Below are 15879 nucleotides of genomic sequence, written 5' to 3' on the forward strand. Positions count from 1 at the left end.
GAAACGAGAAACTAACTAGAAATATGTTCATGGTAGAATGTGGTTGAATTGGAATTGGACTACACTATCCATTTTACCATTTTTGCCCATGAAAGATGATTCAGTCTTGAGTAACCAACACCATCTTTTTATGTCTGATCAAAACAATGTTTATTCCAACAGCTCCCTTTTATCTTATTCCACCCTGGAGTATTAGTACAAGATTGACTGAAGAAAAATATTGATCAAAAACTACACTTTCTTTGTAAATTCTGCAGTATTATTTAAAAACATTGTAGGTGGACCAGTGAGATTGAAAAAGTCTGTCTGTTGAACGAGCAATACTTTTCTGTCCAGAGAAGTTTTCTGGCATTTCTCTTATGCTGGTCCTCCAACAAATCATCTCAGTTTGTTCAAGATGGCATTTTCCTGGCTGGCATGTATAATTGATGTGTGTCACATTTTATAAAATGATTGCGAGGTAAATTCAATTTTCTCTTTTCCTTGTTTGTGTCCTCTAAGAATCCCTTATCTCCACATATCAATTACAGAGCAGTGACAGAGATGGGATACAAATCACTGCGATGAATGTAATAGCAAAAGTGATTAGGGATAGGGAGAGATTAATTGCATGTGTCAGATATAAATAATGGGTTTAGGAGACAACCCGGGATTTGGAGCATGTGTGTGTGTGTGAGCATTCCAGATCTTACAGACAAAACCCCAAACCTTGTGAACAGACAAGTGGAACAAGAAGCCATGTTAAAATAACACGTTTGATTATAGAAACTTCAGCTTTTGCCACTTTTTCAGAGCAAAATGCATAATGGATGTGCATATGCTGAAGGAACAGACACTCCACTCGGGTGCAGTTCCACAGCTTCACCAGACACTGAGGAGTCCCCATAACAACAGGGTTGTATTGTTGCATTTGGGAGAAAAGGAAATAACTATTCTTCCCATAAACCATGTATTTAAAGCTTCATTACATTTGTTGATGCAATATGACGAAAATTAAGTGCCAGATATTTAAGTATGTTTTATGCTGATTTTGGCTATGTTCCCTTCAATAGTAAGGCTGAAATAATCTTACAGGCAGTTCATTTTAACATCTTTTCATTGCAAAGACTACCAGCAGAGGAGACACTGGTTGTCTGGGACAGGGGCTGCAGCAGATGCACCATGTGTGGCAATAAGTATTATCAAAAATAGTGCAGAGGAAGAGGAAATTAGAGACCAACTAATATTTCTGCTATTTATCAGGAAAAGCACTGATAAAATATCTGAAGAAACCCAAAGAAAAGCTCGAGCTGCCACAGAGGTTTCTTGGTTCACCTTTATTATTCCTGCAGTTTAGCAATCTATCATTTTAACCACAGATTTCCCTCTATGTCACTACAGTCAAAAGTGAGGAAAGTTTTCCTTTAAGGAGAAGAAAAGTAGAGAATTATGGAAGAGATCTAGCTGATGCTTCAAAAAAACCCCAACAATGAAATCTGGAGTCTAAGAATGCTGATAAATCCTGAACATCATCTGTTATTTTTTTGTAATGCATATAAAATCAGTCTATACTGCAGTACAGTGTTGCTTTTGCAGTAGATAATAGAGTAAACCATAGAGAATATCACCCTCTACTGAAATTTCCAGCTCTGGATAAAGCTTAAACTAACATTTGTTCCAATATATCAAATCCAAATCTTTAACAGTAACTCAATTTAGTCCTTTTTCTTATAGCTATTATTGTTACTAAAATGAATTTGACTTAAATATATACATCCATCTCAAAAGGATGGTTAAGTTGCACTCTGCTCTTGAAATAATAAGAAAAAAAGATCCCCATTTAAAAATGTACATCATTTAGAATTAGAGTAGACTGGAGCTACAACTAAAGAAGCATTCAGACACTGTTTTACCAGGGTATTAAAGATGGCATTTACCCAGAACGTGCCCTTAAGGTTCAGTTTTAAACCCCAAACACTTCTACAGTCTCCTTCAAATTAACATTCAGGATGACAGAGGAATGTTAAGTGTCAATCAAAGCAGAAGGCACACATTTACTCATGTAACCACACTATGATATCCTTCCTGGAAATCCTGCCTGACAAAGAGAAAAGCAAAACCTTTGAGGAAATGGGAAACAAATGTGATCATTTCAAAGAGAGACTTAAAATCAGTCTCTGAGCTGTGCTATGTTGGACTTCCCCAGTATCTGGTCACAACCTCAGGCAATCAGGTAAAAAAACCCCAAAAAAGTAGGGGAAAAGAAAAAAAAAAAAGCATCACTGAAGCACTAATTTCACCTCAACAGCACTGACCTGGAGAGGCTGAGAGAAGTAAATTCTCTTGGCATGAACTAAAACCAGCTTGACAAGTCTATAGAGCTTGTGTGCATTTGACGTCAGAATGGAAATATCTGTTCCCTGGGGGTGCCAGCCCATTCCTTTTTTCCTTTTTCCTGCCTACACCTGAAAGCTGGAACTAGCTATGAAAAATTCATGCAGCAGAACGCTTCAAACGTATCCATGAAGGATCCTCAACATCTGCTGACTTGAACAAACCCTGACGGTTAATATGAAGAATTATGTTAGTGAAATGCTCTCTTCCAGAGAGGAAAATGTCTGCCCAGAATCTTCTGAAAACTTATCTTCTTACCAAACCTGACAGAAGTATGTCAAGAGGAACATCCTACCAAATACACTGACAGGTAATATGGCACTTTCCCCCCACCTCTTTCCTAACAACATAAAGAATACTTAATTCTTACAGACACTAAAAGTGACCTAAACAATCTTGTGCAATCATGAGAACATTTCTTCATAACAGAAAACAAACCAAAGAAGAACTCAGGGGCAAATTCAGTCCCTGCAAGCTTGAAATGGGACTTTTCCTGTCTGTAAAATTTATATTTCGGTGCATTAAATTGAAGAACAAAATAGGCACCAACCAGAGACAAATGGGGTCTATTTAGCCTCATGTCAATGTCTGCCATAACAACATAAAATTCGTCTGGTTGCAAGAGGAAGTTGGGCAGAACAACATGACACCCTCATACTTTAAATTAATTGCAATACAACCAAGCCAGGAGTTTAATTTTTAGTCCCCAACTTTTTTTATTTTTTTTTTAAAAGCATTGCCAGTGCCCAAGGGAAAAATTTATCTTCGTTAAATGATAATTGGCTTTATTATCTTTGACTCTTCAGAAATGCTGGCTGGCAAGGTTTTTAAAATTTTCATCAATCTTGTTTTCTGTTTTCACAAAGCCTGCATCAGAAAATGACATCAGGCTGCAGAACACTCTGTATCTCCCAGTGTTACCAACAGGTCTGGAGACTATCTAATTTACTAATAAATCTATTGAGGCGACATGCATCTCAATATTTCACAGCTTAACAAGAAGGTCCAGGAGCAAGGCCCTGAATTGCAGTTCCAGACGATTAGCGCCACAAAACCAATTGAGGCAGGAGTATCTAAGCTGTCAGAACAGCTTACACACACCCACCTTTTGCAAACCTGCCATTTAAATCATTTACTGAGGCACACTTGCTCCAATTTTTCATAGAATACCTCAAAAGTAGCCACAAAGGCTGCTAAAAGTTTCTAGGCCTGGGCCGGCGGCGCTCGCAGCGGCAGCATTGCTTTGATGTTAATAATAGAACCATCTCAGCAGGGCTTTGCAAACTTCTCCTCAAGTGGCACCAGAGCCTGGCCGTGGTGTCACATCGTAAAGGAACAAGGACACGCATTGCGCTCACCGCAGTAAATACCTCGGCCAGCTCCTCGCCGTAATAAAAAGCTCCCTATGAATCTTTCATTATTTTCCCCTCCTAATAAACCTACTTAAACTCTTGACTTCTCCACCAGAAATCCTTGTGGTTTCATTAAGGAGCTTGCAGCTCCCCCTTTCTTCCCAAAGAAACGCTCACGTAAAAGCGGCGCGGCCTACAGCAAAGTAACGTGTATCATATTTTTTTCTGTTCTGTTTGAGTGTTTCTGGGGAGTTTAGGCACTTCAGTGCCTTTGCACTGAGGGTGTGCATGGACTGAACCGTCACAGTGATGCTGAAAACACCAACACGGCCCAAAGAGCTAATCCTTTTCACTGCACCCAGGCCCTCTGTTGCCTTCATTTTCCATGTCTGAACAGCCTCAGAACATAGAGAGAAAGCAAACCCAAGCACAGCAAAAGCACCTGAAGGCTGTCTTTGGAAGCTGTTTCCCAGCTTTCCAGGGTTAAGTTTGTAATCACGGGCGATGGGTGGGTGTAAGACTTCACGGTGTTGGGACTTTGAGTTCTCAGTTTCACAGAATACTCTGAGCTGGAAGGGACTCACCAGGATCATCAAGTCACCAACTCTTAAGTAAAAGGCCCATACAGGGATCAAACCCACAACCTTGTTATCAGCACTAACCAACTGAGCTAATCTCAGGTTAGACTGACATGAAACAAAATGTCTTTACCACTAATGCTCAGAGCCCTGCTAGAGAATTCATTGTGACTGGAGCTTTTAGATTGTTTTTGAAACATGTTCAACACCCTCTAATCTTTTTATTCCACATGTATCGAAAACAGTTATTAATTGAAGGATAGTTCAGTGTATTTTCCAGATGTTGCTCAAGCTCCATTTACCTTCAGCCACGATTCAACACTGACTTTAACCTGCAAAATAAGGCCCTGTAACTCCTCTCCTGCTTAGCTCAGAGCCAGACCTTTCTCCTGCTGTCAGTCTTGTATTTTGGAGCAGAACAGGACAGCTTACAGCTTTCTCAGCTGGTAGAATGATTCTGCAAATGTGCTTTTCTTCCAGGCTGGAGCAAATCTGACACCAGTCTCCTTCAAGGAATAACGAGCTCTGCATATCTAACGCTGCTCTCAGTGAATGACTGCCCTGGGAATTATCCGGAGGTTTTTTCCTCCTGCCCTCAATAACAGTGGAAATGTGCAGCTGAGTCATGGAGCAAGGTTGAACTCAATAATTAATATATAATCTACTTGCACAGAGATTGGATATTCCACTTCACTCGTGGTTCATTTCGTTTTGGTTAAACTGGTTTTAAATTTTATACATGTCCTAATGGAAAATTACAAGTGTCATCACTCCTAACATCCAGTAAGATGCAGACAGTGACAATTCAACGTGGTATCTTCCTCACCTGGATGTACCTTTAACAATCTGTTTCCAACCTCTTGCTTGAATTCTTTATTAGTCTCCCAAAATATATCATTTTTCTGCAACCATTCTCTGCATATTGCTTCAGGACTATATTTTTGCCTGATTATTTTCTGTTACTGGACCAAAAAGGTTTATTCACTTCCATGTAATGGATCACATGTTTCTTCCCCAGATCAAAGTTTAAACTGACCAGTTTAATCCCATTTTCTTTAGACTCTAATGCCTTACAGCCAATGCCTTCCTTCAACACACAGTGTTAATAATCCTGGATATCAAGGTGTCAATTTAAAAACCTCGTTGGCTGATATTAATTTTAAAAGCGAATCCATTTCTGGCTTTCCATCTTGTCTCATCCTTCTTTTTCTTTTATCCATTTTATCCTTCCTATTTTCCACATTCCAGATAGACTTTGCATTCATGGTATCAATGTAAGCATTTTGGAGTGTTTTCTTTCCCATATGGCTGTACTATGCTTTGCATAGCACTTGTTATGCATGCATGATCACAGACTATTTCTAGCATTAATTAAGATATGAAATTATAGTGGGAAGTATGTTATTGGTCACATAATACAAACAATACAAATTTTCTTTAAAAATGAAATTACTAAAGTGTTAGCAAACCTCTTCATACTGTCAGAAATAATAATGCTTACAATCTACATGCCACAGTACAGGCAGAATTCACAAGTGGATTTGGAATATTATTTCCACTTCAGAAAAATATACATAAACCCCCTGAGCAGTTAATTTAGTTTAGATACTTATCCAGAAGAAAAAAACAAAGGTTTGTCATTCCTGCCTGTCAAACCATCCAGCTGCTGCCCCCAGTTATCCCAGTCCCACAACCAGCACTTCCACTGCCTGGGCAAGAATGGTTTTCCTTGAAATCCCATCAGGAATTTCAGCAGAAGAATCACATTTTCTAAAAAATTAAATGTTTCACAGGACCATAATGTTTTAGATGAACTTCTGACAAACATAAGCATAGTTGCAAAACCAATTTGCCAGATTTCCTGCCCAGAAACCCAGACTCCCACGTTTTGCTGTTGTAAGGAAGTGAGCCAACAGGGATTGTCCCAAATCTAATGGTACCCAAGATGAAGACATGTCTGGCATCTCATCATGCCAAGTGATCTAGAGCTGAGTCCTGCATCTTTTCAAAGCCCAAACCACAAGAGCAGCCTGTCAGTGAAGCTGCCACTGTCATCAACAATGTACCCCATCAGCTCTTCCTTGTCTCCACAATCAGAACTACAAACCTCTCTGTCCCCACAGCAGAACAACACACTCCCTATCTCCCTGCTACATTAAAAATACCTTTGTCAAATGGCTCAGAAAAGGAGTCAAACCATTCTACACATTTAGAATATTAATTTTTCATACAAACACGTTTACTAAATGTTTTCCAGTCGTTTACACATGTACACTTTTGCTGAACGTGCACATCAGCATATTTAGTGTGCAGTCATCTCTCTGACCCCAGGGCTCTGCTGCTTTTCCCTCCACTTTGCTGCAAAAGCCACTCCTGAAATACCTCTGTAATGGTGGTGTTAATACAATTTGTGTAATGTAAAATAATAAGTAATAACAATGAAATGCATGTTCCCTGGGACTCTGTGATAACTCCAGGTAAAAACAATGCCATAGACTGGGAATAGATTCATAAATAAATTTGCACTCAGAAGAGTGACTTGTTTACTTACTCACAATGGAAAACAACACATTATAAACCCCTGCATTAAAAAGAAATTATAATCACAACTTCACAATAAACAGTGAGGAATATCACCATGTACCTGCCTGGCACAAAATAAACCACCAGACAAAAGGTTCTGAGGGTGATTTGTCGAGGTCATACACTCTCTTAGGTCCCTCTTACTACACAAGGAGTTCAGTGTGCTCCAAACCAAGCTGACCTCCTTTAGAGGTCCAATCCTTTGTTAGCAAGGCTCTTTTTATTAGGGCAGCCTTTGTGAATCCTGTCTGCAGCCTCAGTGTGAGAGCATATTATCCACAATTTGGATACTCACTTGCTACGTTGAGATGAATAAAGGGACTTGTCTTGTTCTCCCCATTCTTTTCATTGACTGCCTGGACATAATAACCTCCTGCGTCGGTCACTGATGTTCCAAGGATCACCAGCTGATTCTCCAGTGTGATGGCTCTGTTTAGGACAGAGAAAAGATCACATTAATACCAGAAGGATGTTATCCACCAGGCAAAAACCATACAACACTTCAGACTTGACAGACTGATATGATGTTCACTGGTCACCTAAATAAAGATGCTGTGGAATCAAAACAAGCCTGATTTCAAACTCATTTACAGGAAATAAAAATCTTAGATGCCTCTAGGCCTTTTCTCTGTTTAGATCACATAATATGTTTATGGTGACACGCAGAAAGCTACAACACATGAAACTAGGACAGTTTAAAAGGCAATAAGAAGTTACACAAGAAACAACAAATGACACCAGAGACCAACAGCCTGCAAACTGCCCCACTGTGGGCTGATGACAGTCCTGGCCAGCATCAGCTGCTGCAAAGGCAGTTTTATTGAAAACCTTCTCAACTGGTGAAAGGCAGAGTATTAAAGAGTGACACTTAGGGAATAACACACAGTTCACTGAGAAAGGAAAGTAAAAATCAAAGGCAGCAGAACCTCCAGAAGTAAACTTTCTGTATTTATGGCATCGCTAATTATCCCAACATCACAGACAAGAACATTGGCGAGTTAGAGCCTAATGGCTGTAACAGAGATGATCTGTGTGTAGACAGGGAGGGAGGGAGGAATTTTAATTCAGCCTAAAGCAGTTAGGAAAGCACAACCCTGTAGTTAACTGGTGAGGGCCGGAGGGAGTCAATAAAGGTCATTTTATAACCCAAGTATATTCTTAGGGTTGCTACATAGCAAATGTCTCTAAACTCCCTCATAGACAGCAGTACCCACCTCGTTACTTTGTATTTCACATGTATTAGATGCTCTTTTTTTGTCTATAAAAGACAAAGGATTAACCTAGAGACAACATATAAAACTTTAAGGGTTTGACAGGGCAGGACACAGGAAGCTCAAAACCCACGTAAGATAAATGTAAAGTTCCAGGGAAAGCCTTTGGAGCAAAGATGTGACATTACTGCAGCCTGGGACAGGCATAGCTTGGAAATCTGAGTGCAAGACTTGGAGGAAGGAACCCCCACCTTCACCTATAATACTTGATGAGAAGCCACAGCGAGTTCGGCTGTGCCATTACTCATATCATTGAGCATGAGGTTGAAACAACATATAAAATTATTATACTGGAAGAAACAAATTCACACATCAATAGGCCTCAAAAAGAGCCAGTGCTAAATCAAAGTATTGGTACACTACTCTGTCAGTAGTAAACACCCCTGGTTTTCATCCTCTCAAAACCTCCATGTATTGGCATGGGGTGGTTACCCTTAATAATAAACAAGTATTTTGCTTTGAAAAAGCAGCTAAAGCAACAGTGGAAATCATAAGTTCCTAGTACAGCATATTAGTTTTTATACGTAGGAGAGGCATAAAAAATTACAGTGAGAACACAGCTGTTCAAAGCCAGGTATTTTATTCATTACACTTTGATTTTCTGATGTGAACACAAAGACCCCTGAACTTCTGGAAAGCTATCATGGAATTATAGAACCACTTAGGTTGGAAAAGAACTTTAAGATCATCAAGCCCAACCATTCCCTCAGCACTGCCAAGGCCACCACTGAACCCTGTCCCCAGGTCCCCCAGGGATGGTGACTCCACCACTGCCCTGGGCAGCTGTGCCGGGGCTTGACAACCCTTTCACTGAGGAATTTGTTCCTCATATCCAATCTAAACCTCCCCTGGTGAAACTCGAGGCCATTTCCTCTTGCTCTGTTCTTACTTAGAAGAGCTCAACCCCCACCTGGCTCTGCTCCCCTGTCAGGGAGTTGCAGAGAGCAAAAAGGTCCCTCCTGAGCCTCCTTTTCTCCAGGTTGAGCCCCCCCAGCTCCCTCAGCTGCTCCTCATCACTTGTGCTCCAGATCCCAATACATTTAAATATATTTAAAAAAAAATAAAGCTTTATTCTCAGCTCTCAAATCAGTCATTACACACCACCTAAAGATCCTGTTTACAGTATCTTCATTGACAGTTTTTATTATAAAACCTACGAAAAAAACCCACAGTATTTTTTTTATTTTATTCAGTGAGCCAGTAGTAGTTTAATTGATTTAGAAAATTAATCAAAGAAACTGTTATAGATTTACAGAGTGGGAATATAAAATACAGTTAATATGACACTTGATAGAACAAATAAAGATAAAATTCCAATGCAGTGCTAATAATGGAATATTAAAAGACAATTACATTAAAATTCACTTCTACTCTAGTTCTAAAGAGTAAAGAAGGCAGCATTAGGAAGATTCTTGAAAAACACTGAAATATATTTCAGACTGCTTAGATGCCAGTTGCACCCAAAGTTTTAAAGGTGATCCTTGGATACTGCTGAGATGGATGCTGTTACTATCTGCATTGAATTGACTGGAAATTTTGACACTTAAACCATTAAACTCATTGTATAATAATCAAGAGCAAAGGAAATGAAAATGTATTTATTAAGAAAATTGTTGAAAATTAAGTGGGTCTTTTTCATTAAAATTTACTTACATTTCACTCACAAATGTTACATCTTGCTCCCACTCCAATAAAAACTTGTGTATTATAAAGATTAACGAACACAAGTATACTTGAACCAAAAAAATCAGTGCAGAAGGGCTAAACATTATAAATTACTTGTTCAAAATACTGCAAAAAGTTTGATATTAATTTGTATAGAAAAAAGAGTTAGAAGATAATGCAACTACTGAAGACAACTCTTAGGGTTCATCAATTACACAGTCAAAGTTAAATTAAAAACCCAAAAATGAGTTATTGATATCTTAATAGTTCTGTGAAAAATGGAATGTTTCCATTTCATTAACCAAAGACAGGTATGGAGCCAGCCAGGGGCCCCCACAGGCTCTGGAGTCTGGGAGTTTTATTTAGATCAGGCATGAGCCTCGTGCATCAGGAAAATCAATTAGTCACATTTTAAGGACTCATTAATTCCAATGTTTCCATCTAAAGCTTCCTGTCCTGGCCCTTACCAGGGTTGCAACAACTTTCTGTACAACAGCCACACAGAGCTCTTGAAAATTGCCTTAACGTGTTCTCCCGGGTTTATTGTTTGTTTTCATTGTCTGATATAACTTCTAAATTCTGACAGCACTACTCTAATGTTCCAAGGAAAATCTGATTCCTGGCTGCTCAGTTTACCAGCATATTTGAGGAAGATGACTGCAGCAGATAGAGTGGACCTGTCAGTAATTCATAACCAGCACAGAATTCATGAAAAATATAAATATTGCTTTTTTAAAGCAGCATCGAACTTAATCTAATACTTTCAAAGACAGGAGCAACCAGCAAGCAAACTAAGCAGACTGATCCTTGGGGACTTCTTAAGTGTAGGAAAGAAGCACTTGAAATCACACGTTTTAACAGAAGAATTTTTAAGGTTTCTCTGGAGCTCAGCAGAATCTCCTGGGGAACAGCAGCCAACACAACCAGTAGCAGACACGGCTGTGGGTGGGAGGGGGTTGGAACAGTGGATCCAGTGTTATCATGTCCAAAAGAAGCTCAGTGACACCTTCAGCACAAAAGCAGACAGAGGCTAAACCAGACTGACCTCAAAGGGAAGGCGAGTGGGGCCTTGGAAACCACGAGCTGTGCTCAGGAGATGCTGCCCAACCAAAGGCTTGGGGCTGATGGGATGGGAAAAGGCAGCAGTGATGGGGACAAGTCAGCACATCCCCCATTCTTCTGAGTATCTAAACACAGAAACAACACCCCTGAGGTTCCCATCACTTCCATTCGCTGCAGCCAGAATTTAGCCTGAACTGGATACCTGGTCTAGTGGAAGGAGTCCCTGCCCAGAGCACAGGGGTTGGAACTGGATGATCTTTAAGGTGCCTTCCAACCCAAACCATTTTATGATTCTATACATTCTGAGATTTTTAATTGCTCCCTTCCAAATTGTCCAAAACTCTGATGCAAAGCTAAAGCTTATGAGAATTGTTAAAATCAATTGAACACAAATTGAGTCTTTAGAAGTAAAGAGAATTTTCCAAAAGGGATACCATTATTATGGTCTTAAAGACAAAGGCTTTGGAGTTAAACTAATTTTTTTCCCCCACAGTGAAAACTCTGTCATTTATTAAATGCTGGAAATGAACCCTTCAGTATCTTAAAATAGGTGGATTTCAGTTTATAATGTTTGTTATGTGAAATACCAAAATCTACTCTACAAGTGGATAATTCCCAGAAGTTAAATATTTGTTATGTTATTAGTCTACCAGATTACATGAAAAATAGATAATACTGGGTTATAAAAATATAAAATGAAAATCAGAGTAACCTGATTAGGCTTTCTCTCAGAAGGCTGCCATCTGCTCCTGAGCCAGCGTGCAATATTTTAGCACAAAGACCTTCAGAAAGCCTCTTTTCCAATATTACCTCCAGCTAATACGATTATCAATCCCTCTATACGAGATATTTTTTTACTGGAGAGCCTCTGTTCCCCTTTAAAAACTTTTGTCCACACTACACAGCAAATACCAATCTATCTCCACAACCCAGACAACACACAGGAACAGTGATGTGAATAGAGAAGGGAGAGATTATGGAGCAGTAACAAAATAATTACTGAAAGACTCCCCCCATGGATTTCCCCTCTTGGAAAAGCACAGCTATGCTGCAGTTAAACACACATCTGTTCAAGGGGAGCCCTGGCTTGGCACAGGGCACGCACGGCTTACCCCAGTGAGCATCTCACCACCCTTGTGCCTCCCAGTGCTGAGGGGGGAATTATTAACCCAAATCATTTCAATCCATGTCTTCCACAAACCACCCAGGACTGTTTCTCAGGACTCAGTCACAGAGAAAAATATCACTGTATTTGCTACAGGGCAGCACATTCCCAGCAACGGAGCACCGGGACCTGCAACAGGATGAGTTTCACAGAATATTATTTAGGTTCCAGGTGTATTGTTACTGCAAATCAACCATCTATTAATAAAAACTTTATACTTACACAGGCACTGAATATTAAGTACAACTACACAAATTCATGCACTGAGTTTATATAATTGAGGCAGTTCATACTTCTCTTGTTCTTTTAGCTTCTCTAGCTATGCCAGGGCACAACACGTGCTTCTGGGAAGGCACTGGGATTTCTAGTCATGAAAGTACCCAAAAGTTACACAGGAATAACCGAGACAGTCCTAATGGTCAGGCAGAGGATGAACACTATCGTGAAATGAAGGACAACCAGCTCCTGACAGGTTTAGCAGACATATTTCCAGGAAGAAACGAGAGAAGCAGCAGAATTTCCTTATAATATGCTTGGCTTCCCTATTCTCCAGCACTAGTTTTGGGGCTTGCAAGGTCTTGGTTCAGTAAAACTGCAGACAGTATTCCCCATGCTCATTCATGAACACATTACACAAAATCTGTTCTGTGTAAAGCTGGAATGGAAGTGGATGGAAAATCGCACTTGACAAACGATCAGTGATCCACCACCTGACTGGAAAGCATTAGCACAATGAAATCCAGAGGGTCTGTCTTTGGCCTGGCATGACTTAATATTTTTGTTGGTGTTTGCTGACTGAATATAGATTTCACTTACTAAATCTGCTGATAAAGTCCCAAACACTCTGGAAGACAGAATCAGAATTCCAAATGCAAGAGACCTGTTCAAGCCTCTCCACAAGACTGAGGTTTGCAGTTCAGTGAACAAGCTCAAAACATTGTATTTGAGAAGGAATAAGTGACTGCCCAACAGGCAAACCTCACAAGGGGTTGTGCAAACAGCAGTATCGTTGCACAATCTAAGAAATAACCCTGTTTCTCACCCAGCCTGGCCTCCAGTTTTGGCTACTGAATTTAAAAGTGTGGGTTAGTCAAGAAGAATCAAAAAACCATGACAACTGTACCAAAACCGTTCACTCCCTTCCTCTCCCAACTATCCAACCCAAAGACTCATCTAGAAAATGTGACATGCAGGACAATACTCTAGACAAAAAAAGTCACCACAAGTGTTTTCATATATGTACAGGACTGCTACAAAAAAGTAACAGATTTAAGCAGAATCACCAAATATTGAATCTTGTTATAAAAATCCTAGCAGTTCTCCCTCGGAAAGCTTATTTTCAGTCTTTTGAGACAGAGGCTCCCAGAAAAGATGCTCAGATGAAATATCCCAAATGTATATGTTTAAATCATGCCCATATCAAGCAATTACTTGCCTGGAGATTAAAAAACCCACAGAACAAACCCCAAGATAGTCACTATATAATTGATCATGAGAGAGATGTTTGCAGGGAGAGACAATGCTGCCAAACCAGAGGCGAGAAATCACAGCGACAAACTAAGGAATAATATTCCTAAGTGCACCACTTATGTCAAAATGTTCTTTTTCTCTCCCCAGGTTTTCGGCAGGTTGAATTCTCATTTAATTAAGCTTAATTATTATCACACAACTTTGCTCCTTGGGTGGTTTTTTTTTGTTGTTGTTTTGTTTGTTTGGTTTCTTTTTGTGTTGGTTTGTTTTTTTTTTTTTTGTTATTATTACATTTTAAGCAACAAGAGTTAGTGCAGCTGACACAAGAATTTATGTGTGCTTAAATCCCAGCTCCTGGGTGTTATCTTGCTGAACCACACCAAGGTGTCCCTGGATGTGCTACGCCAGCAACAGCACTTCTCAAACTAGTAGAAAAAATCTGGACTTTCAAGACAAAATACACCATCTCAGTCAATAACAGAAACCAAAGACTTGGGATGAAGTAAGTCCATTTTCTCCAGTCTCTTCTTCTTATAAAACTCTTACAGCATTCAAGCTATTTGTAAGCAGAGCATCTATTTCTCTTTCCTCTCCAGTTTATTGTATAATCAACACACTGAACTGCAGTTGTGCCGTCACAAGCTGTTGCTATGGACATTGCTAGCAACCACAGGAAAGGAGAATAGTGGAAATTTTTTAATATAAATGGGTTATTTAAACAAAACATTGCAGTTAAAAAGTACCATAGGTTGTTGATCTACACAGCTGGTTGACTTCACTGACAGCGAGCACAAAGACTATTTGTAATCATTTGGGATTTTATAGTTCAATTTTCAGAGACAGACATGAATATTGCCTCACTTTATGATGGTTCTCCTGAATTGATTATTCAAGGTGCTGTGGGTTTTTTTAAACACTGATTTGTTCCCCTTTCCTTCACTGTGAAAGGAAAACTTGTGTTATTAAATTATATCTTCTTTTCTGATAGAACATGTCAGCATAATGGTACGTGGTATATAGCGCTTTGCAGTCAAGTATTGAAGAGCTTCCTGTTGAATATTGCATATTCATACTGTTACCTCCCTGAGATACATTTGTTTTTATTCTGCAGTGCATAAGGCAGGACTGAACTGCACTAAGTATAAAACAAATTAGCAGCAGCACGGCCCTGTCACAGGGCAATGCCCTGAAGGGATAATTGATCATACAACAATGACAAAGAAAACTTCAACCTCTTAACAGCATATTTAACAGATCTATTTAGACATGCCACAACTGCACCCACTTAAATGCTCCCAGCCTCTCCTTATTCATGTTCCTGGATCTGCCTCAGCGCCACCTCTGCCATTTTATTCCCGATTTCACACATATCTCATTTGAAACCATCTCCATTCTCACATAGGTGTAGCTGAGAATAAGATCTGGCACAGCCAGGTATGAACACACCTCGTCTCAGGCACTCAAAAATCCGTATCACAGCAACTGAAATATCCACAGCATTTGGAAACAATTTCAAATCTTGGACGGGCCAACGCAAATCTCCTTCTAACATAATCACTCCCTTTCCTCAGTTGAAACAAGTCCTTCAGCAGCTAAATATGTGCACATGAGTACAGTTAAAACTGATATAGGGAGTACACAGAGCTGTGACAGCAATCCTGTCTGTAATCATCAATCCACGGCAGCTGTGTGTCAGTGAAGACAAACCAGCCCCATACAGGTGGAAAACCTCAAACCTGCAATTGCTGCTTATTATCACATGAGCCAAAGGCTTTGGTTTTCTTCTAGTGCCAGAAAAACACACCTCCACTTTACAGACAGCAAAATATAGATCCAAATGTACCACACCAGCTCTATGAGCAAGAAGCACAAGACCAAACCATCCCCTCGACTCCTTCAGCTGATAATAAACGGGAGAGTTTCAAGGGATAGGAAATTTGTACAGCCATAACTTATTACATACTTGTAGTAGGGAATCTTACACCTCAGAACTACCAGCCTATTAGCCTGTTAAGTTTTTAGATCTATTACTTCTCTTTCTAATAGCACCAAATCTTTAAACAAAGAGCAGGGATATGGTAAAAGGTGGCCAGTGACCCAGCATCAACCTCTGCTGCTGCCAAAGAGCAGCAGTGCTGGGCAGCAATAGAGCAATTTATTTAGACAAGTTTTACTATGAAAGATAATTAAAGATTTAGTGGCGTGGATCGATACAACAGTAAACACTATCTATGTACAGCACTGCAGTTTGCCAAGACCAGCATTTGTGTTACTGCTGCAGATTCATCATACAGGGTTATTACACAGTATCTTAGGTTTGCTGTCTACATCAAAATAGGGATTTTGGGGGGTTATTGCTA

The 15879-nt window shown here is 39.7% G+C and overlaps 1 protein-coding gene across 1 annotated transcript in view; it reads right to left on the reverse strand.

Annotated features, from left to right (window-relative positions):
* SDK1 (sidekick cell adhesion molecule 1) overlaps positions 1-15879 on the reverse strand; it is a 388490-nt gene that overhangs the window by 196121 nt on the left and 176490 nt on the right. The window contains exon 5 of the mRNA XM_018067288.2: positions 7182-7315. Coding sequence (XP_017922777.1) covers positions 7182-7315 — 134 coding nt within the window. The remainder of the gene's footprint in view (positions 1-7181; positions 7316-15879) is intronic.

The sequence above is a fragment of the Manacus vitellinus genome, unplaced genomic scaffold, assembly GCF_001715985.3.
Source record: "Manacus vitellinus isolate BGI_N305 unplaced genomic scaffold, ASM171598v3 scaffold_12_pilon, whole genome shotgun sequence".
In the NCBI taxonomy this organism is placed as follows: domain Eukaryota; kingdom Metazoa; phylum Chordata; class Aves; order Passeriformes; family Pipridae; genus Manacus; species Manacus vitellinus.